General features: G+C 32.9%; 2 protein-coding genes and 1 non-coding gene across 3 annotated transcripts; 1 reads left to right on the top strand and 2 right to left on the bottom strand.

Annotated features, from left to right (window-relative positions):
- Positions 1–9,608: 9,608 nt before the first annotated feature.
- Positions 9,609–11,672, bottom strand: DCI1 (delta(3,5),delta(2,4)-dienoyl-CoA isomerase 1). Its single transcript, XM_021428252.2, has 2 exons — positions 10,959–11,672; positions 9,609–9,990 (listed from the first exon to the last, which is right to left on the bottom strand). The coding sequence occupies exons 1-2, from the start codon at positions 11,593–11,595 to the stop codon at positions 9,800–9,802; spliced, it is 828 nt and encodes a 275-aa protein (XP_021283927.1). The 5' UTR covers positions 11,596–11,672; the 3' UTR covers positions 9,609–9,799.
- Positions 11,673–14,283: 2,611 nt separating this feature from the next.
- TRNAQ-UUG (transfer RNA glutamine (anticodon UUG)) lies at positions 14,284–14,355 on the bottom strand. Its single transcript has one exon. It is a non-coding gene; the product is annotated as a tRNA-Gln (tRNA).
- A 4,388-nt stretch (positions 14,356–18,743) lies between these two features.
- Positions 18,744–21,229, top strand: SAG29 (senescence-associated gene 29). The gene is made up of 6 exons (XM_021426560.1): positions 18,744–18,943; positions 19,731–19,767; positions 19,878–20,088; positions 20,209–20,370; positions 20,477–20,596; positions 20,691–21,229. The coding sequence occupies exons 1-6, from the start codon at positions 18,892–18,894 to the stop codon at positions 20,970–20,972; spliced, it is 864 nt and encodes a 287-aa protein (XP_021282235.1). The 5' UTR covers positions 18,744–18,891; the 3' UTR covers positions 20,973–21,229.
- The last annotated feature ends 939 nt before the right edge of the window (positions 21,230–22,168 follow it).

Raw genomic sequence — 22,168 nt, forward strand, 5'->3', positions numbered from 1 at the left:
ATTAGAGGAATAGAAGAGCTAAATGCCTGTTGGTAAGCAAGGTAGGTATAGATATTGAATGAATGAGGAGTAAAATATTTAAGCTCAATAATGATACCCTTAAAAGACTTTAATGACTAGAGAAGAAATGAATGAGAAATAAATGCTTGAAAATCTTCTCTTTTTCTTCTATTTCAGAGTCTTCTAATCTTTATAAATGTGGTAAGAGCTTGTGTTTATAATGTTGAAGTCTTTTGAAGTGATCGGATTAGCATTAAATGCAAAAATAGCCCTATCAATAGAATGCTCCAACGGTCACAAGGTATTGATACATTTACAAATGTATTGATACTTTTTCCTCATCATTTTTGAAAACCATGAAAATATATTGATACATTTTGGAATGTATCAATACATTTTTTATTAGAACCATACTACTTAAAATTTATCGAAACATTTTGGAATGTCTCAATATATTTTTGATCAAAAACATTCTTTTTAAAATCTATATATACTTTTCAAAAAGATTCGATATATTTTCGGTCAAAACCATTCTGCTGAAAAGCTATCAATACTTTTGAGCCAAGTATTGATACGTGAAGTTTAACTTTTAAAATTTTAACTTTTCGAAGAATAAGCATCGAGATATGACCAAATATATCAATACCTATATGAATATATCAATACACATTGACTAAGTATCGATACATTTCATGTAGAATCCAATTTTGAAAGTCTTTTGAGTTGGTTTTCTTTTCCAAACACTTAGTCATTTCATTTAAATGTATCAAGGGATTTTTAGACTTGTTTAAAACATATTAAAGTAATTTTAATCATTTGTCTTTGTCATTTCAAATTATAGAATCAATTGTAAAGCCATAAAGCTAACAATCACTACTGGTTATGCTTTTGAAATTAAGGATTTAATTTGTGATAATTAATGATTCAAAAGATATTGACTTGTATTCTTTGACTTGCGGATTATATAGATTGTGTTTTGTTCCTATTAATATGTATGCTACTTAATAGAATGTTGAAAGAATAGTTAAAAGGCTCCACATAAAGGAAACATCTTCCACATTGTGGCATAAAAGGCTTGGCTAAATCTCCAAGAAAATGGTAGAAAGATTGATAAAGGATAACTTCTTGTTTACTCTTATTATTGATAACTTGGAGACATGTGTTGATTATTGTAGGAGTAAGATGACGAAAACAAAGAGAAAATTATCAAATGAAAGTTCCAATTTATTAGAACTTATTCATATTGACATAAGTGGATCATATACCTCGACTATCTACAATCGTAGATACTTTATGACATTCATTGATGATTTTTCTCATTATGGTTATATATTCTTAATTAAAAATAAGTCTAAAATTCTTGATAAATTTAATAACTACAAGACTAAAGTTGAGAAACAATTGGGAAAAACCATTAAAACTTTCCAAGTTTGATACGATTGGTGAATATTATTATAGACATGACACAACATGACCATAAAAAGATCTATTTGCCAAATATATAGAAAGTTGTGGAATAGTATCTCAGTACACTATACCTAGCAATCTTGAACAAAATGGTGTGGTTGAAAGGTAGAATTGCACCCTACACGATTTAATGAAAAGTATGATTGGTGGGGATAATTTACTAGAATTTTAATGAGTAAGAAATAATCAAAAAAGCCATATACATCTTAAATAGAATTCCTAGCAAGTTTGTGGCTAAAACCCCTTATGAGTTATGGACCAAAACAAAATTAAGTTTTAATTACTTACATGTTTGGGGATTTCCTTCAAAAATGCATTTTTATGATCCATTTGAGACCAAAATATAGTATCGTTTCATTGGCTTCTATTTTATTGGGTGCCTAGATCATTCAAAGGCCTATATATTTTATTGTTCAAGTAGAGGTTGTAAAATGGTAAGGCAAAAATAGTTATGTTTCTAGAGTTGCATGTGGCTGATGCTCATTACCTTAAAGTTAGAGATGAAGGTGAACATATTAAGCCAATAAGAATTTCTATAACCATATAGAAGGATATTGTTGTGGATACACTATTTAGGGAGCATGAACAAGTGCAACCAATTCTTAGTGAAGTCATCAACATGAGAATATTGTAAATGAACCACAAAGAAAATCTACAAGGATAAAGAGGCATGCCCTTTCCTCAAACATTTATATATTCTATCTTAGAGAGGGTGATTATGGTATTGGCTATATAGTTGATCCAATAACTTTTTTAAAAGCTACTTTTGTTCCTCAATCAAATCTATGGTGGGATGTAATCAGAGATGAGATACATCTATATCACACAATAAGGTATGGGAACTTACTGAGCTGCTAGAGGTTTGTAAATCCATAAGTTGTAAATGGGTGTACAAAACCAAAAAATGTTGTAAAGGAAGGATTGAGAGGTTTTGTCATATTTTGTTTTCTTAAGGATCGTGACTGACGCATGAACCTATATGGATATGGCCCATTAGGACCAAGCAAGCCTCAAACATCATGTGTGGCTTTGACATCCACTTCACTCATACAATATCCATAAAATATAATAACATTCACAAGTATATAAACATTATCACATTATTATGGAACTTCTCAACCTAACGTGTGGAACATTATGTATTCATTCATCACAAAAATATAAAAAAAATCATCACACAAATATCATTACATAGTTGTGGAACTTCTTAACATAGTCTGTGATTTCTATCTCGTTTCATATCAATCTTCACATTACACATATCATCTATGGATCGACACACAATCTGTGCCTTTATCACCTATGGTCCTTTCACGATATTAACAACATTTATCTACACCCATTTTTTGTGGCTTGACACAATGTTCACAATGATAAACAAATATGAGTGTATCAACATTTATTCACATAGCCAATTATCATCCAAAACATAAATAGTATAAGACTTGACTTGACACACTGCGGAGTGTAGTGACACCAGTGGCTAGATAAAAGGCATTATCACACCTACCAAGAATGAGCTAGCTACTACTCTACAAGGCACCTAGACAAGTTGGCTACTTATCTATAAAACAAAAACAAAGGAAGAGTTTATACAATAAACCATACTTTGCAAAAACAAATTGAATTTCACAAACTTCAACATAAGCTTTTTAAATGTCAATAATCTTGTTTCAAACATTTTCCCTAAATGCATTGGAAAGCCAAGTTACATAAAAGTGTTGATAAATATTATAGCTCCAAGTACAAATACTTGCAAGGAGAAAACAATATAGCTGACTTTAACGTTATCGGTACCTGTATTGTTGGTAGCAAAATCAATTCTCATACAACCCATAATTTGGGTAAATACCTCTCGTACTGAGATCTAGGGACATTATTCAAGTCTTTAACGTAATATTCCAACATCAATTATTCAATACATGAATATACAATTTGACCATTAAACACGCCATCATTTAATATGATAACCATATCAACAGCTCAATATGAACACTAAAAATACCACATCAAAATTGGCACATTCACTTCAATCTTACATTTATATAAGTGTGTGGTATAACACCTTCATTTGGTTTTTTTTTTTTTACGTGTGGTATGAAGCCCCACATCTAGTATGAATATTCGTGCGATACAACACCCCATATCTAGCCCTTATTATGTGTGGTATAATGCCCTACATCTGGCCTTTATCATGTGAGGTATAACACCTTACATCTGGCCCTTATTCTCACATAACAATATACTCAATGCAACATATTCTCATTGATATATCATATTTCAACTAGAACAATGTTATTCACATTTTATCATTTCCAATTATAGTGATATTTCATTAGTGGGCATCTATACATCCACATAAACCTCCTCCTAGAGGCATCCCAATTCATCCACATGACTAGCATATAAGCCATGGTGGTTTTCTATCATTTCACATTGCATACAATTGGATGGGTAGCTATTTATCCACTTAGGCTTTTACCTAGCCATGCACCAATTGTGCAACTAATATTCAATCAAAAAGTATTTGAGTGAAAACATTTGAAAAGGTTTTTCCCCCTTATTGAAAACTAATATATAATAGAGTATTTACGTACATAATAGATTCAAAACTTCATTGAAAGCATTTGCATTCAAACATTTGAATTTATCAAAATCACAATAGCATGCAAAATATGATATTCATCCAATCGATTAATCATACTTAACTTTCTGTATAAAATACTTTAAGAGGTGTACCTATTCACCTTCAATAAGTCGACCTCTACCAACAAGTAAGACTTTACTCCAACAAATTTCTTAGAGTTTCGATCGCATCTAAAGTATTCAACAATCATTGTAAACGTTACTTAAGCTATACATCTTGTGGTAATCATTCTGCATTAGTTTGAAACTAGTCGGGTTTATCAAAAATTAATTTTCCTAGCTTAAAACCCACTATTCTACATTAACTAAAGCTAAAAATTCCGAAACCCATCTTCCCTTACCTTGGATAAGCTTTAATCAATGAGAAAAACCACCAATCTTTTAGTTTGAAGGATTAATTAAATCTGGACGTAAAAACACTATTTTTCAGAGCTAGAAAATCATAGATTTAAGATTTAAAAGTTGAAAAATATCATCTTGATGTTTAAAACTAAAATCCAAGTTTCAAATCTTCCAAAATGATGATTTAGGATGGAAAAACATTTAAAGTGGTTGAGATTTAAGGGGAAAAATGTAGAAAAATGGTTGGAAATAAAAAACCCTATTAGTATGTGGCATATTTATAATGGGGGGTGAGAATACCCTTATACCCCATTTTAATTTTTTGAAAACAAAGAAATGCATCGATACATTTAGACCATGTATTGATACTTTTGGTTTTCAAAAAATTGTATTGATAAATTGTGAACATGTATCAATACATGCTTATCAGAAAGCCTTTCTTAGTCAACTGTATCGATACAATAGAGACAGAATGCCTATAAAATCCGACTAAGCTTATTTACATTCGATATCATTTATGTAAATGTCTTCAATTTTACTTTTTTTTCTTTTTACTATCCATCTACTTAAGCTATTTAATGAAAATACGCAAACATCTCTTATTTGGATTCAACATAAATATATAAAAAAAAATCAAATTCCAAAAGAGTCAAAATCTAAATTTTGATTTCAAGAACAAAATCGAGAAAGTTCGACGAAAATTAAATTTTGGGCTTTTATTTATCATAGCAAATGTATTTTAAAAATTATGAAATAATCATTCTAAATTATATCAATACCAAAGGAACCATTACTATCATTTTTTATTTTCATCAAATTGTTTTATAAAAATCACATATTTTGACCCATTCCAAACTTAGAAAAGTTTATAATTCAAAAATGATAGCCAAGTAAGGTGGTACCCACGAAGTATAAACGAATACTTGGAAAAGATTATAACCAATAAACAAAATCATGGATAATAATTGTTAAAAGCTCACATACAGATTTACCCAATTATCCTCTTATAAAAGTTGAAGGTTTCACAAGTTTAAAGCCAAATTGATTGCCCAAGGTTTTACACAATTGAAGTGGTCTATATGTTGCAACTAGAGGGATTTATGGAGAATGGTACAGATCATCTTGTGTGTAAACTCAAAATGTCTATTTATGGGCCCAAACGAGTTTCTCACTAATGGTATCTTAAATTTGATGAAATAATCACCTCTTTGGATTTTGTTGAAAACATAGTAAACATATGCACATATCTCAAGATCAATATGAGCAAGTTTATCTTTCTTATTTTATATGTTGATAATATCTTACTTGCTAATAGTGATTTGGGAATGTTGTAAGAGACAAAGAAGTTATTGTCAAGGCAATTTGATATGAAAGATCTATGGGAAACATCTTATGTTTTTGGGATTAAAATCTATAGGGATAGATCTCGTCATTTCTTGGGACTCTTTTAATGCACATACATTGATCGAGTGTTGGATAAATTTGTTATGCTTGATTAGAAAGATAGAGATGTGCCAGTTATTAAAGATAATAAATTAAATTTGACACAATATCGTAACAATGATGCTGAATGGAAATCTATGAAAGTAAGACCATATACTAGTGTATTAAGAAGCTTGATGTATACTCAAGTGCAAACTAGGCTTAATATTGCTTTTGCAGTGAGTATTTAGGAAGTTGCGAAGAAGGTGATGAGATATTTAAAGAGAACTAAGAATTATAAGATATTTTATCATAAGGTTAAAGACCTTAAGTTGGTTGGTTACAGATTCTAACTTTGCTAGCTATTCAGATATATTTTGATATTGACAGATGGTGCAATATCTTATAAAAGTGTAATGCAGACGCTTGTGACCTCATCCACTATGTAAGTAGAATTTTTAGCATGTTATGGAGAATGTTCATAAACAATCTGGGTAAGAAATCTCATAAAATAATTATCGATAGTTGACTCTATTGCTAAACCAATACAATTATTTGTGTCAATGCTATAGTAGTTATGTCTACCAAAATAAAAAAATAGACTAAGCATATACAGATAAAATATTTGGCAGTTAAAGAACTTGTGAGAAAAGATGATATTTTGGTTAAGCATATTAAGAGTGATGACATGATAGTTGATTATCTAACCAAAAGATTGTGTCACGGGGGTTTTCTCTCAACACCCGTGCAACGCTCAACCACTGATTTTCTTGGGCCGCTTCGATGGCTAATCTAGCCTTACCAGGTCAAGGATGGTCTCCCTTGACAAGAGCACCGATGAGCAAGCAAAGCCTCTAACACGGCATGCTCAGTCAGCCAAGCCCTACTCGTTAAGCATCTTATCCACACACTCAAGATAACTCTTGTGTCAAGCCTTTGCTCGAAAAGCACCACCTTTAGCAACCCCTCGTTTGGTCACACGTTACTCTCGAACACCTTACCCGACCCGCAGGCTCACTTAATCGAGGCAACTGGCACTCAATAAGAAAGGCACACGAGTAACAAGAAAGCAAGTAGGAAAAGGGGTTATTTGTATTTACACTTAATGTATACAAATATACAAGGGTGGCCTAAGCCAGCTACACAATGTGCCTTGGCACCCTAACCCAGTAGCCTTGGCCAACACTCACCGTAGCCCCTCACTATGGCCCTCAAGTGCCTAACCACTCAGCTTCAAGGTTCCTAATGTTTCCCAGCTCTCCAGCCCTCCAACAACAACCAACCAACAACCTTGGCAAGATCCCCTAAGGTCCCTTTTTGTAGTGGGAAGCCTCCCCCAGCAATCCCAAGGGGTTCCCAACAATCTTGGTGCCATTTGGAGTCTGTCTGGGCTCTTTGACGAGCCTTTAGGCCATAGGCCAACGGCTAGACAACAGTTAGCCTGCCTGTGGAGCTTGCTAGTCTTTCCTAAGCAGCCTTGATCTATCCTGCACCTTCAACGCTACCTTCGCGCCCCCTATTGCCTATCTGCACGTCAACTCAGCCTACTTGGACGTTAACTCTGCCTGCCTTCTGCGCTAAAGTTGTTCTTGTGCCTACGTGCCCTACTTTACTTGCCCACTGTTTCGGCCTCGTACACGCCAAAATTGCCAAACACAATCATCTGCATGCCCAAGCACTACCTAATGGCGAGAGATCTACCCCATCTGCAAGCCATGCCGCCTTCCATCGAGCCAACTTGCCTAATGAAACAAAATGGGTGTGCCAATTATGCCTTGTCACTCTCAAAAAACATGTTTTATGATATGAGCCTTTTAGAGTGCTTTGATGTGCTTAATTAATGGGAAGATTTCATATTGTTCTATTTTATGCTTTTTTTGCTTAATTTTATTTGAAGCACATTGTTGATGATATATTTGAATTTAGTATTACTAGTGATTATTTAATAATATTCAATCATGAAGTGTTCATGTATACATACTTTTTTTTTCATATGTGAAAACTTAAGACATGCGTCGAACTTAAACATAGGGTGGGGCATAAATTGATAGACTTAAGGATACATCTTTGACACATAAAATATATCTCGAGATAGGTAAGGTAGACATATAGGTTTCTTGAATAAACCACAAAATGTTTCTCTTACAAGCTTTAATTGCATAAAGGAGAGAACAAAGTGTCAGTCACTTTGTGAAATAAATGAAATACATCATTCAAGTAGTGTTGTTATTCATTGCTACACTACTACATTAATTTCATGTTGATAAGATTGGATCGTATATGTGATTATAGTTGATGTTGTATCCTGATAGAAGTTATTTTATCACAAATGTTATTAGATAGAAGGATTTTTTGGAGTAAGTCTCAAGATCAATTTTTTTTTAAAAAAAAATTGAGCTCATAAAGTTTCAATTTGCCTTAACATGTGAGTCATTTTTAAGAAAACGCGTTTTTAAAATTTGAATTTAAATATCATATTCCAAGTGAAAGATTTTTAGATTTTTTCAATAATAAAGTGTTGGACTTACTCATTCCAAAAAAAAAAGTGTTGGACTTATATTATTTAATTTGTCTTACCTTTTCATAAAAGATAGATTAAGCTTATTTAGTTTTTGATAAGTGAAGATATTATAGTCTATAATATGATCTAATTAATAAAATAGGTTAGACTCTAATATTAAATGTAGGCTTAAGAATATAAGTCTATTTAAGAAATTCTAAATCCTATGATGGGTGAGATCAAAGATTCATTATATCAAGATATGAATAAGTCTTCTCTATTATCTACACAAACATTACGTGTCTCACCAATTGTAGAGTTACTAAAATAAAGTAAGAGGAAAATCCTAATACTTTCATTGTCAAATTATGGATCAAAAATTAAGTATGTTTTTATTTTCTAAAATTCAATTATAATAAATTCTAAATTGATATAAATTAATTATTACATAAAATTTATCCTACAGAGAAGATAATTTATTGGAGACAATACAATGAATATTAAATTGGAGTTGAAAAAGCAAACATTTTGTTTTTCTGCATGGCATCATGTCATTGTCTAGTACAAGGAAGATGTAAATATAATATCACAATAAATAAAATAAGATTATTCTGTAAAACATATAAATTAATAAACACAATTAGCGACACTTTATCGTACAAAACAAAAAAATTACACCTCATCCCTTGGTTCGGAGACTGGCAGAGTATGACGAAAGTGCCCATCCGTTGAAGATGTAAAAAACGTGGATAAACGATATATATTTTTTAAAATAGAATATAATAAAAACCTGACATGAACCAAATTAAACCTTGTTTTTTAATTGCTTTTTGACCAAATTCAATAATAGTATTTTTTTAATTAGAGAAAAAGATATTTAAACCTTATTTTTTAGATAAAAAATTATATGTTAATTAATGAACTAAATGTCCAACATTAGTTTGAATCCATTTCGATTTTAGATTTTATAAGGAGGAAAAACAACATTTGGATTCATTTTTGTTTTTTATTTTCATTTTTGGGTTAAAAGGAGAAATTTTTTATTATCCTTACCCGTTCAACCAGTGAAGACTTGAGGGCTCTGCGAGCAAAGCTGTGAGAAACAGGTTCAAACCTCAAACTTCAAACTTCAAACTAAAACGTTTCCATTTCTTGAAGGCAAGGAAGAACATAAACGTCTCTAATACACAATGGTTTATTAAAAAATTAAAATGATAATGAGCACAGCAAGAAAAAAAAATTTGAACAATTAAGATTATTAGATCGACTTGAACTTTGACAATCCGCCTGATGCGAGTGAACAAAGGGAATATTATCTAAGTCAGCCTTATAAGCTACTAATAGAAAAATACTACAACAAACCTTAGTATTCCAACGAATCAAAGGTGAACTAGATTGTAAACAAGTAGAACAACAACATCATCACAGCTTAGCAAAAACAGGTTTCTTTTTCTGGATTTGGGCAGAGATTGCCTGGGTCATATCATCAGACAGAAGCATCGAAGAGTTCCAAGTTGCAACATAATCTAATCCCTGTTCCAAACTCAACTCCCTGCTTCTTAGCAACACAGCTTTTGTCCCACTCACGGCCAGTGGAGACTTCCCACCAATTCCTGCCAAACCAACATCACTTTCTTTAGCATTCACCCACACACAAGTAAATGCATGTTTGGTATGGGGAATAGCTATTCCCCTTCTATTCATAGTCACTAATTACCCCTCTTGTTTGGTCAGGAATTAGGCATGTTTGGTATGGGTAATATTTACTCCTTTTGTTTGGTTAGAAATTAAGCAAGGAATAACCATTCTCTTATTTTACCATTAAAAACTCTTCTTTAACTACACCCAACCTTTTGCTTTGCATTAGCAAGTCCATGTCTTATGGAATAACTTCAAAAATTGTTAAAACTAAATTATCCCTCGTAAGTTTAGAAATTTACACCTTTACCCATATTAATATTTATAACTAAAATATTAATGATTAAATTATAAAAATTAATATTTAAATTATCAACTATTAATATTTTAAATAAATTATAAATTATTAAAATTTAAAAAATAAAATTAATTATCATAATAACATTTAAATTATAGATAAAATAAGAATATTTTATAATATTAATGATTAAATTATAAATAAAATATTAATATTTAAATTATCAATTATTAATATTTAAAATATAAAATAAAAATAAATCATTATAATAATATTAAAATTATAAATAAAATAATAATATTTTATTATGTTAATCATTAATTATAAAAATTAATATTTAAATTATCAATTATTAATTTTTAAAAAAATTATAATTATTTATATTTAAAAATAAAATAAAATAAAAATAAATAATCATAAAAAATATTTTTATTTTTTATTTTAAAATTATTTTTATTTTATTTCTTTCATCGATGTAATAATTATTTTATTTTATTTTTATATAATAATTATTTTATTTCATTATTACTTATTTCGCGAACTAAACTATTAATTATTCTCCTCGAATAGCCACATGACATGGCCTATTTGATTTAATAATAGTATCCTACAGTAAAAGTCATTATGACGAAAATACAAACTTACCCTCCGCAATGTTACGGACACCTTCAGCCAATTCCTCCTTTGACGCGAAAACCTGAGAAACGAGACCCAACTCCTTCGCCTCCTGGCCCGAAAACCTCCGACTCGTTATCGCCAGCTCCATGGTGTTCCCTAACCCGATAATCCCGGGCAGCCTCTGGAGCGTTCCGAGATCAGCCGTGATACCCAAATCAACTTCCTTCACTGAGAAAAATGCATCCCTCGTACAATACCTTACGTCACAGGCCGTCACGATATCGATCCCTCCGCCGATGCATGCGCCGTGTATCGCCGCGATTACCGGCTTACGGCACCGCTCGATGGCGGTGATGGCATCTTGCATGAACTTGATCTGTCTTCGTAATCGCTCACCGGAGCGGCCGCGGTCGCCGGAGTAATTGCGGAAGATGTCTTTGAGGCTTTTTAGGTCGATGCCTGCGCAGAAGTGGTCGCCGGCTCCGGTTAGGACGATAGCGGCGGCGTTAGGGTTTTGGTCGAGGGCATTAAGAGCTTTGGGGAATTCGGTGAAGAAGTCGAGAGAAAGCGCGTTGCGGACAGATGGGCGGTTTAAGATTAAGTTAAAGACTCCAGAGTTTGGTGAATTTTGGAGAATTTCCAGAGTTTCGTATTTCTCTTCCATTTTTGGATTTTCGCAGTTTTCGAATGAAAGTAAATAAAATGAAAAGAAAAGAGGGAAAAGCCCGGGTAGGTTGAGGTATTTATTGACAATTTATAATTATATTGAAGATTCCAAATATATCAATTTTTGTACTATATCAGCATCCTCTAAATGGAATGAAATATTCGATAAAAATCCTTATAAATTAGCTCTTGTAATTTTTGTTTTCAAATTTAAACTTGATAAATTAATGGAATAAAATACCAAAAAAAAAAAACAAGGAATCTTATGAAATTTCTGAACATTATAATGCTCGGCTTGGAACAAAGTAATATTTTCTCGTAAAAGGCTGATCTCCCCTTCTCTCCGATCTGGGCTCGGTTGGTCTTCTCCTCTCTCTATTGACTGAAACTCTGGGTGTAATAACTGATGTTTAGATGCTGTAAAATGTTGAAACAAATCTTCTGTCGAAGTGCTTAAAGCTGGATCAATATATCACATATTACTTTTCAAAAAAAAATAAAACTCCCTTTAACAGTTGACGGTGAGGAGTGAGCTACTTTATGGGTGCTGAGAGCATCGAATTTGTAGCCTTGTCAACTTGAATCCGTGAATCTTGGATGAGAGCATGTGAGCATGCTACTAAGATTAACTGATCTAACGAGCATATCGTATCAAACTTGCTATGGAGCATTACCAAAGGATCACATATTACTTGGATCACTTAGAATATTATAAGCTTGTTAATTTTATGCAGAGCATGTGTGTAAGGGATTTCACGTCAATAAGAGATAAGTTGAGTTTTAAATATATAAATATAAATCTTTTACTACTTATTAGATATATTTTTTGGATTAAAAAACATGAATTCATTATTCTTAAGCTTAATTAAACTCTATTTTCATATTTTCCTCTCCTCTATAAGTAAAAAGCCTCCTTTACAAGTAAAAAGCTCGTACAACGAGAGCGTTTTGGGTAGAATATCACAATATGTCTTTTGTGTTAGAAACATAAACTCATGATTTATATACTTATTTAAATTTTATTTTTAAATTTTAAAATTATGTGAAATTAAATTTAAGTTTTGATACGTAACAATGTGAATCTTTTATTAAAATTAAATTACTCTAATTGGCATATCGCATCAAAATTGTTAAAAGCTTCTTGAAAAGGATCTCCAATTATTTGTGTCACTTAGAATTTTAATGCACATCATATATTTGATTGAACAATAAATTTTCATTTGTTGCTTTTGATTTACATTAAATTTGTTTTAATGACCAAAATATAGTACATAGTACTACTATATTTTCTTTAAGGGGGAAGTAAAATTTTCTTTAAAAAGTTATTGATCATGCATTAGTTCCACTAATCAATTTAAAGTGGATGTTAATTATATCTCAATAAAAGCAAAACTAGAACTGTTAAACTTGCAGTAATTGTAGAATATTTTAAGCTTGAATACATGCTGTTTACATTAATTTCCTTCTATTCTATTCAAAAAAACTTCTCTTATACAATACTAACATCTATATACAAAATCAATAATTGATGATCTAGGCTCTATTTCATCATATTAATTTTTAATAGCTAAAGATGAGTATCTTCATTATTGTCATGTGGATCATATTTTACTGATTTAGAATGGAGTAAATTTTAAAGATTTTTTTGAAAAATATTTTTCACAAGATAATTCCAATGACAAGATATTTTCAGTACTTTATCAAAATAACAAAATAAAAAATTAAATTTTTCAATAAAATATTTTACATTAAAAAAAAATTTTCAACAAATTATTTTTCAATTAGCAAACGAAACTAAACTATATTTGTATGTGTACATGAATATATACATATATATATATATATGTATATTTTAAAGAATATATCTTTATATTTAAAATTTATATTTTATATTTATACCACAATATATAACAAATTCTTATTTTACTTTTATATTTAAAAGATTAAAATTATATTTCAAAAACCATTTTTAAAATAAAAATTAAAAAATTTGTGAGTTTGATAAAATTAAAAGACAAATATTAACATGCTAAAAAGGCTAAAAAAATAATAACTTTTCTTTTTCTTTTTTCATTTTCCTTTTTCTCTTCCCTTCCCTGGCTGTAAGCATTGTCACGGACTAACTCTCTTAATCGCCTTCAACATCCAATCGACGTAGACCCAAGGCCGGTGAGGTCCAATCTAACGCTACTGGCGCAAATCTGTCCAGCAGAAACTGGATCTGGTCTCCCACAGCCAGATAAAATTTTGACCTTGAGAAGCCGAATCTGGCTTCTTCCCGCAGGCCAGATACAGCCTCACACCTGCTTTTAATATTTTTTCCTAAAATAATGATTTTTGGTAAAAAATATATTTTTATAGAGTTTTTTTACAAATGTAAAAAAATATTTTTTAAAAAATATTTTGTTGGTTTCTTTATTTGTTATTTGCTCCACTAATTTATTTAGTTAGAATTTATAAAAAATAAATAATTTTATTTTTCACATTTGCAAGAGCAGACAGAATAGTAGAATTTTTTGATAGGATTTTTTTTCCATCCAATAATGGTAATATTGCATTAAAAAAGAGGTCAAGTTGTAAGATTAGGGAGTAGTCAATTTAATAAAATGGTAAATATGATCATCATCATCCTTTTTTATATTTAAAAATTTATTAAAAAAAATTGATTGGGGAACTTTCTATAAAAAGGTCCTACCGGGAGTCGAACCCAGGTCGCTGGATTCAAAGTCCAGAGTGCTAACCACTACACCATAGAACCAAGGTGCGATTTGCTAAAATAAGCAGAAAGAAGGCTGGGCACATACATGATTAAGGAATAAAAAAGTAACACATGGGTTGACTTAACTAACAGGGGTTAGAAGCTTAGGAGACGGCGCAAATGAGAGAAATTATAGAGTTGTGTACGGAAAGATTCTAGATTGATTAAAATTGAAATGGAAATGCTTGCACTTGAAACAAGAGTTTCCTTAAATAAATGGGGTTTGTAAATGACTAAAGTTGTGATTTCAGACCAAAGGGAGAATTATGCGTTGAGGGACGGAAAATCTATTTTGGCATTTGCAGAAATCAAGGCTGGAGGGAAGACCTCTCAGCTGGCACGTAACCATATGATTTGTGCATCTAGACATCTTAGGTGCAACTCCCCCCAGGCCCTACACTCCTTGGAGTCTCGGGAAATCCTCTATCATTTACCTTACTTAGCATCCCTCTTAATTTTGTGTCCTTGTTTAATCACCCTAACCAAGGAACCCAACAATCCCCATTTTCCATTTGGAATTTTCGCACATTCATACCTTTACTTGAAAAATGACCACCAACAAGTTTCTTTTATTTTCATACACAAGAGGTGGAAGGAAGAACTCAAAGTTTCAATCCAGAATTTCAAGTTACAAAATAGCAAATCTGGTTTGGAGACCTAACAATCATATTAAAAAAAAAACCAAAACATTCATCCATCTAGCCGATGCCAGGATAAGTCTAGGACTAGTACGAAGATTAATGCTATTGCAAGGACAAAAGCAAAACAAACGAAAACACAACCATCACCATAATTAATGAACCGAAATCTCTTTTAAAAGTTTACCCTTTAAAAATATTCAACATTTACTACTCTTGCTTTCCATAATCTATAATGATTTTAAACATACAATGTTTTCATAGTTGAATTTTTATATACTTACCATTATCATTAAACATTATACAATAATATAATCATTGACACGTGAAAATGCTGAGAGAAGCTTCCACCCAGCACATGTTTTACCTTGGTTAACATGCTCTTCTTTTTCTATCAGCTGAGCCATGCAATGTTAAAAGGTTATAAAACTAGTATTCTTTGAAAAATAAGAAGAAAAGAAGGGCTCTTCAATCTCTCATGGAATCCAGCATAAGGTTCTCATGTCGTCCCCTGCTTGAATTGAATGAATTAGTACAACTTTTACTTGATGTTTATTTGGGTCAAACACGTTGTTAAGTAATGTGGGCAGAGTCCAATGTATGCAGAATTCCTCCGTCCCAATTAGTTATGAAATCTAATGAAGCACTAATTGATCATGTTTCCCTTGCACAAAATGTTTCAATTTCTTACGTTAGCAGAGCCTCAAAACGAAATAAAAAAAAGGCAAGACAAGATAAAAAGTGAAAAAAGCACCATATTGGACCTAGCTTTTGTAAGCTTTCCAACCCTGTTCCCTACGCGGGCTAGTAGGATCTCTCACTTTTGCATGGATGATGAAATATATAATTTTGACAAAAAAAAAAAAAGAAAATAAAAGACTTAGGTGGGTCGGTGCTGATAAATGTCACAATTAACATTCATTAAATTGTAGATTAAAATATCTTATTCCATAGAATAATAGTATATAAACAATCAATTGATCAAATTGTATTTAATGTGAAACTTACTTATTAGTAGTTTATTTTAATGAATTAGTCATTGATTATTGAAATATATTAATTAGTGATTAATGAATTACTAATTAATTTCTTTGTATACAATTTGTTATAAGTTTCAATTTTCAGTTTTAGTTTAAGAAATAAAATGTTTATATGTTTATATATATATATATATATATATATTTATATTTACGGGTGAGCCTCACAATCTTCACCTAAAAACTAATAGTAAACGATTAATATGAGGGTTAGTTGTACTTAAATTGATTTAATAGTCTAACTTTGTATAATTTGATTGAAATGGGTTAAGGGTATTACTTGTATTAATTAGAAAGATATTCCTTACGGCAAAGAGAAGAAATCGAAAAAGAAAATAATAATAAAAAAAAAAGAGCCAGATTTGGACCCAGCATTACATGAGCTCTCCATGATTCCTAAAAACGGTTGTCATTATCTTGTTTACCCCACCACAATGCCAATAATGATATGCTTGTCATTATCCCCCTCCCAATAATGATGAGGTGAACTGGCTTGAGCTTAGTGAATCAGGGAAATGGACGCTGGAAGGCAGCCACAAGTTCAGGCCATCGTGGACCAAAAGTTTCTTAAGGAGTGGTTCGATCAAACCATAATATCTATCCCCTGCACACACAGTTCCGAGTTCAATTATAGGGGATATCTCCAAATCAAAACAATAAATAATGCAATGGCGTGGCCTTTTTGTTGAACTGATATCAAGCATTAACTGAGATGATAAACATGAGGGAGAACCCCACGTCTCATATATACCCGTCGTTTGCATATGATAAATTTGGAACCCCACCATTTTTTAAATATGCTTTAATTTCGTTTGCAAATTGAAGCAGCCAGCGCCCATGAACCTTCGCTTAAGGTGCGGGGAGAGCGAAGCCCTTTTTCGCCATTAATTAATTTAGTGAATGCACGAATCTATTTCTGAGCCCCAGCTCTTCTTTGTTCCATTAACCATGAATATCATCATTAGCCAAATGATAGCGATATATTAGTGCCTCCTCCTTTTGTCTTTTTTTGGCGTTAACTTTAAACGGATTGTAATGAACCTTAGCCAGAAGTCAAATCAAACGGAGGCAAAGATTTAAAGATCAGATCAACCACTCAAAAAGTTGAATGTCGAGAAATAATTCATTCCATCGCCAGCACTTTTTTGGCTGCAAAGAAAGGAAGAATTGACGTCACGGAAGGCTAATATATAGGGAGAAAAAAAAATAAAAAGAAAATCTTAATTTTGTCAGTATGAACGGCAGGGTTGGGAGGGCAATGCAGTGTGGGGTCTGCAAAAGCAGAGAGAGGTAGCTAGCAATACCATTATTGGGTACTCGCATCAGATTGGGAAACCCCAAATCATTTGGTGGGCGAGATACATCATAAAGTGCAAGTTTACGCACCAAAATGAAGGACACTTTTAAAAGAAAACTGTGCAGCGCTCGAAGAAATCCAAGCTACGAGAAACGCTTGCTGATATCCGTTTGCGTACAGCCACGAACCTGGCGAGCTCTGTGATCTCCACCTAGCATTCCCAGACAAATCCCAACCATATAATTGATACAAGGAAAGAATAAAAACATCATCATTGTTTTTCTGTCCTGTTTTCCGACTTCTGTCTCATCATGTAACTGCAAATATTTTGAAGAAAAAGAATAAAATAAAACATTACAAAGTCTTGAAGGATGAAAAAATCCCATGCCACACGAAACCTTTGCCACGCAGCAGTAGAGAAACGCAATCAAACAAAAACAACTCAACAACAAACAGAAATAGTGAGAGAGTTTAGAGCTGACGCGGATGAGCGTGTTCCACTTTGTGTGTTACGGACTTTGGTTATATCATCATATTCACTATGCTAAAAGAGAAACGGCTTCCAGGTTGTGTTTTCATTGCTCCACATGAATTCAGGCTTTTCGACCATCACCTTTGCGCCCTATCCGCAACGTAAACTCGTACCATTATACAAGCTCTTCTTGCATACATCCTGCCACCCCTGTTTTTGGAGCGTGGCGCTTCCGTTTCTCGCATTCTATTTTTTACAGACAGTGAAAACTTATTTTATCCAGTGATCATTTTCTTATCCTAACGTTGTAATGATAATTAACTTGGTATATCTCTTCGATCCTCTACGGTGACAAGAAAGGAATTATACATAGTATCCTCAATTAATGATTATTGGATTTATTATGACCAATTCAACAATTACGTACTTTTAAGTTAAACCAGAAAGATGGCATACTAACACCATCAAAAACAAAAAAAAAAAAAAAAGGAAAAAAACACACAAATTGTGTTACGAGGGAAAAAGGTTTTGCAAAGCTAAAGGTGTTAATTATTTTTTTTTATAGAAAAACAATACTAATGAGTCAAATAATAAGAAATACACAGAAAAGTAAGAAATGAAGATGGGTTTATAATTTTTAAGCTTAATAAGCATTTTTAGAACGTTTGCAAGTAGGAGGGATGCCAATTTGGTTGGAACGTTGGGCACGCGACGAAAGAGGCACGTGGGGGAAGGGCAATACGGTAAGGACAAAGGGTAAAATGCTTTTATGCGAAGCTACCTACTAAATGTTCCACTTGTCATGCAAGTAGAATGAGTTGAGGACGCACACAATCTTGCTTGCATCAGCATTCACCACCCAACCCAGCCCCTCCCCACCCCTCACCCACTGTGCCATATAAAAAGCTCTCCCTATATAAAACCCTCTCATCGCCATCCTTCGAGCGCATGACATACAAAGGCTTTCGGGTCTCCCGAGAGTGTGAGAAAGAAAGCTAGGGTTCCCCTTTCATGCCCCCTGCCTTCTTCTGTTTCTAATCGGACACTTTTTCTGACGCCCCTCAAATTGTTTTCTTTCTGTTTAGCAGAGAGATGGCCGTAATGGGTGATCACCATTCTTGGGCTGTTGCATTTGGTGTCTTAGGTATATATTTACACAAAGCTTATGCATTGCATATCAAATGCTCTTCCCACCCTCCTTTTTTCTTCACTTTCATGACTCTTTTCGAGACATTAAACTGAATATTGAACAGGGATATTCATCAGGCTGGTCATTTTACGCTTCGGGGTTTTTTGTTGTTTTTCTTGGAGTCATTTCGCTGCTCATTTTCGATCTGTTCCAAGTCATCTCAGTTTATATATTTCCGTTTTTCCGCTTTCACCTGCTCCATATTCTTCAGCTTTCATCTTTGTTTCCTTGCTCTTTCATCCTCTCTTTTTAAGAGTTCATTTAAGCCTTTTCTCCGGTGGTTACCACTGGTCCTTATTCATACGCTAGGTCTGGTTTAGGTTCTTTATTCTTTTCCTTCTTCCTCCATCTTCTACTTTACCTCAGGCGATTCTAGTCATAATTTGGTGAAGTTAAGCAACAAATAATACTATTTTTGTTTTAAACAGGTTAACTAGGTGTTCCTTGTTAGTAATACCTCCAATATCACCTAAAGATAATTGATGTAATCAGTTATATATGCTTTTTTACAAAAATAAAAGAAAAAAACAAATAAATGTTATTTCGCTATCAAAATTTAGTATTGTCACCTAAATGATGATCCACCTTTCCAATCATATAAAATAATACATTCATTTTAATAACTGCATGAAAGCATTTTGTAAGACATTTTATTTTAGTTGAGCAGTGAAAACTTTATGAATGTACTTTTTTATAGAATAATAAATAACCAATGAATTTGTTTGCAATTGATTGATGACAGGTAACATCATCTCAGTCCTTGTATATCTGGCTCCAGTGTAAGCACCAGTCTATTTCATCTTCTTTTACATGACTCGAAATCATTGATTTCTATTTGATCAGACGAGGAATAACCCTTTTTTTTTTCTTTGGTTTCAAAAAATTTCAGACCAACATTCTACCGAATTTACAGAAAGAAATCAACAGAGAGTTTCCAATCACTTCCGTACCAAGTGGCATTGTTCAGCTCCATGCTATGGCTCTATTACGCGTTGATCAAAAAGAATGCTCTCCTTCTCATCACCATCAACTCCTTTGGATGTATTGTAGAGACTATGTACATATCTATGTACATAGCTTATGCATCAAAGAATAGCAGGGTAATTAATATGATAAAAATTCAGTTTTTAAAGGTTTTCTGATGAGAATATTAGTCAAAGGTTTAAGTAATTAGCTAATTATTCTAATTATTGTTCTCTTTTGTTTCTTTTTTGCTGCAGATGTCAGCTATGAAACTTTTTGTTGGTGTGAACGTGGGGCTGTTTTCTTTAATCCTTATTCTGACGTACTTTCTGGTGAAAAGTTCAATTCGTATCCAGCTTCTTGGTTGGATTTGCGTTGCCATCTCTGTATCTGTCTTTGCAGCACCTTTGAATATTGTCGTGAGTATTACTATTTTATTTATTATTTATTTTTAAATTAAGGGCCTGTCTACTGATCCATTTTTACACATTTCTTTAACTTCACTATTTTTATTAATTTTTCCAGGCACGAGTTATTCGAACGGGGAGTGTTGAGTTCATGCCTTTCAACTTATCATTTTTCCTCACATTGAGTGCAATTTTGTGGTTTGCCTATGGACTATTCATTAAAGATCTTTGTGTTGCTGTAAGTTGTTCTCTTTCATGTGGGACACATTTTTTCCTCTTTCACTTGGCTTTGAGCCACTAATTTGCTCATTTGTTTCCATCTCCATCGACAGCTTCCGAATATCCTAGGCTTCGTCTTGGGGATGCTCCAGATGCTGCTGTACGCAGTTTACAGAAACACCAAAAAGGCCACAGAGGAGAAGAAGCCCCCAGAACAATTGAAAACTGTTGTTGTCCTGAGCACAATAGCCACCTCGGAAGTCTATCCTGTTGATATTCAACCAGATGCTAACACTAATAAGGCAACAGAGAACGAACAGACAGGGGAGCCTGATAAACCTGAGAAAAGCTTGGAAGATTCCAGTGATCTCCAATCAAATGAATGTCCTGTTTGATTAAATGGCATGTACCCAGTTCACCATTTTGTTGAGAGTTCTGATGCTGAAACCGCCTTCCACATTTGTTTTTCCATCTTGTTTTTGCCCCACCCCTCACCACCCTAGCCTTTGTACATACAACAAATGAGCCAGGGGCCACTAAAATGACTATGTATTGTGCCTATCTCAGTTCGCCCCATGTTTAATTATCTTGTATGCCAGTAATCCTGAATATGTACTATTGTTTTGAAATACGAGAATGACTTCTTTCCCCAGTTTTCCTAAAATCTGAGGATGACAATTATTCTTTCTTTGGTATTATTGATGCTCGAACCGTAAAGTTGATTAGAATTGCAGGGAAACGTTTTCCCCTTATTGGGCTCATAAAAGTTGACATCCTAGCCATGTGGCTCTCGCTGGTGGTGCCTTCAAGCAGGTTCCAATAGTTATTCATTTACAGCAACACCACAGCTGGATGCGATAGGAACGAAGGACCCATATATTTTTCATTAGGATACGTGAGATGGGAGAACAGCTCTTGCTTTTCTTTTTCCAACTGGCTAAATAATTTTATGATAGATGAGATATATTTCTGATCCTGGGCATGTTTAAACTTCTCCCTATTGCATGCTTCGAACAGCAATTAAAAGTTTCCTAATGTTGCTTCCATATAGATTTTTTGCAGTAGCATTCTGACACAAGACTAATCCACCATGATTGTGAATTTAAATCTTATACTGTTCATGTTTTTCTTGAAAAACAAAATTAAATAGCTCATATGTTATTATGGGCTTGAAAAGAAATGAATCAATTGTGGTAACCCCTCTCTCAATTCTGATCTCCTCTACCATCTTCTCCATGAATTCACTTATAAGAATTTCGCATCTGAGCCATACATACTAAATTCAAAAAGTCAGCGATTATGACAACATCTGGAGATCCAAGGATCCAAGGGGAAATCAGAAACTTCAAAACCCCTGGCAAAATCAGCACTTACCGTGCAAAACAGACATGATGAGAGAGTAAGACAGCTCTATAATATAGTAACACAAGATTGGTTGAAAATGATCATAATTAGTTGTTGGTAAAATGTGTTTGTGTACCGAAGATGACTACAACATACAGACAACATAACCGTTCCGTACAGGGGGACCCTACAAGAGCAAGGATAACATTGCCCAGACGTCTTTACTCTCAAAATTTTATAAATACGT

This window comes from Theobroma umbraticum, unplaced genomic scaffold (genome assembly GCF_002168275.2).
Source record: "Theobroma umbraticum cultivar Fairchild unplaced genomic scaffold, ASM216827v3 scaffold_30.0, whole genome shotgun sequence".
In the NCBI taxonomy this organism is placed as follows: domain Eukaryota; kingdom Viridiplantae; phylum Streptophyta; class Magnoliopsida; order Malvales; family Malvaceae; genus Theobroma; species Theobroma umbraticum.

Bases quoted from the DNA above. Each gene is read 5' to 3' on its own strand.
- SAG29 (XM_021426560.1), top strand. From the start codon at position 18,892: ATGGCCGTAATGGGTGATCACCATTCTTGGGCTGTTGCATTTGGTGTC. The intron at 18,944-19,730 runs GTATATATTTAC...GATTGATGACAG, and splicing joins TGTTGCATTTGGTGTCTTAG to GTAACATCATCTCAGTCCTT. The intron at 20,597-20,690 runs GTAAGTTGTTCT...CTCCATCGACAG, and splicing joins TTAAAGATCTTTGTGTTGCT to CTTCCGAATATCCTAGGCTT.
- DCI1 (XM_021428252.2), bottom strand. From the start codon at position 11,595: ATGGAAGAGAAATACGAAACTCTGGAAATTCTCCAAAATTCACCAAAC. The intron at 9,991-10,958 runs GTAAGTTTGTAT...TTGGTTTGGCAG, and splicing joins TGTCCGTAACATTGCGGAGG to GAATTGGTGGGAAGTCTCCA.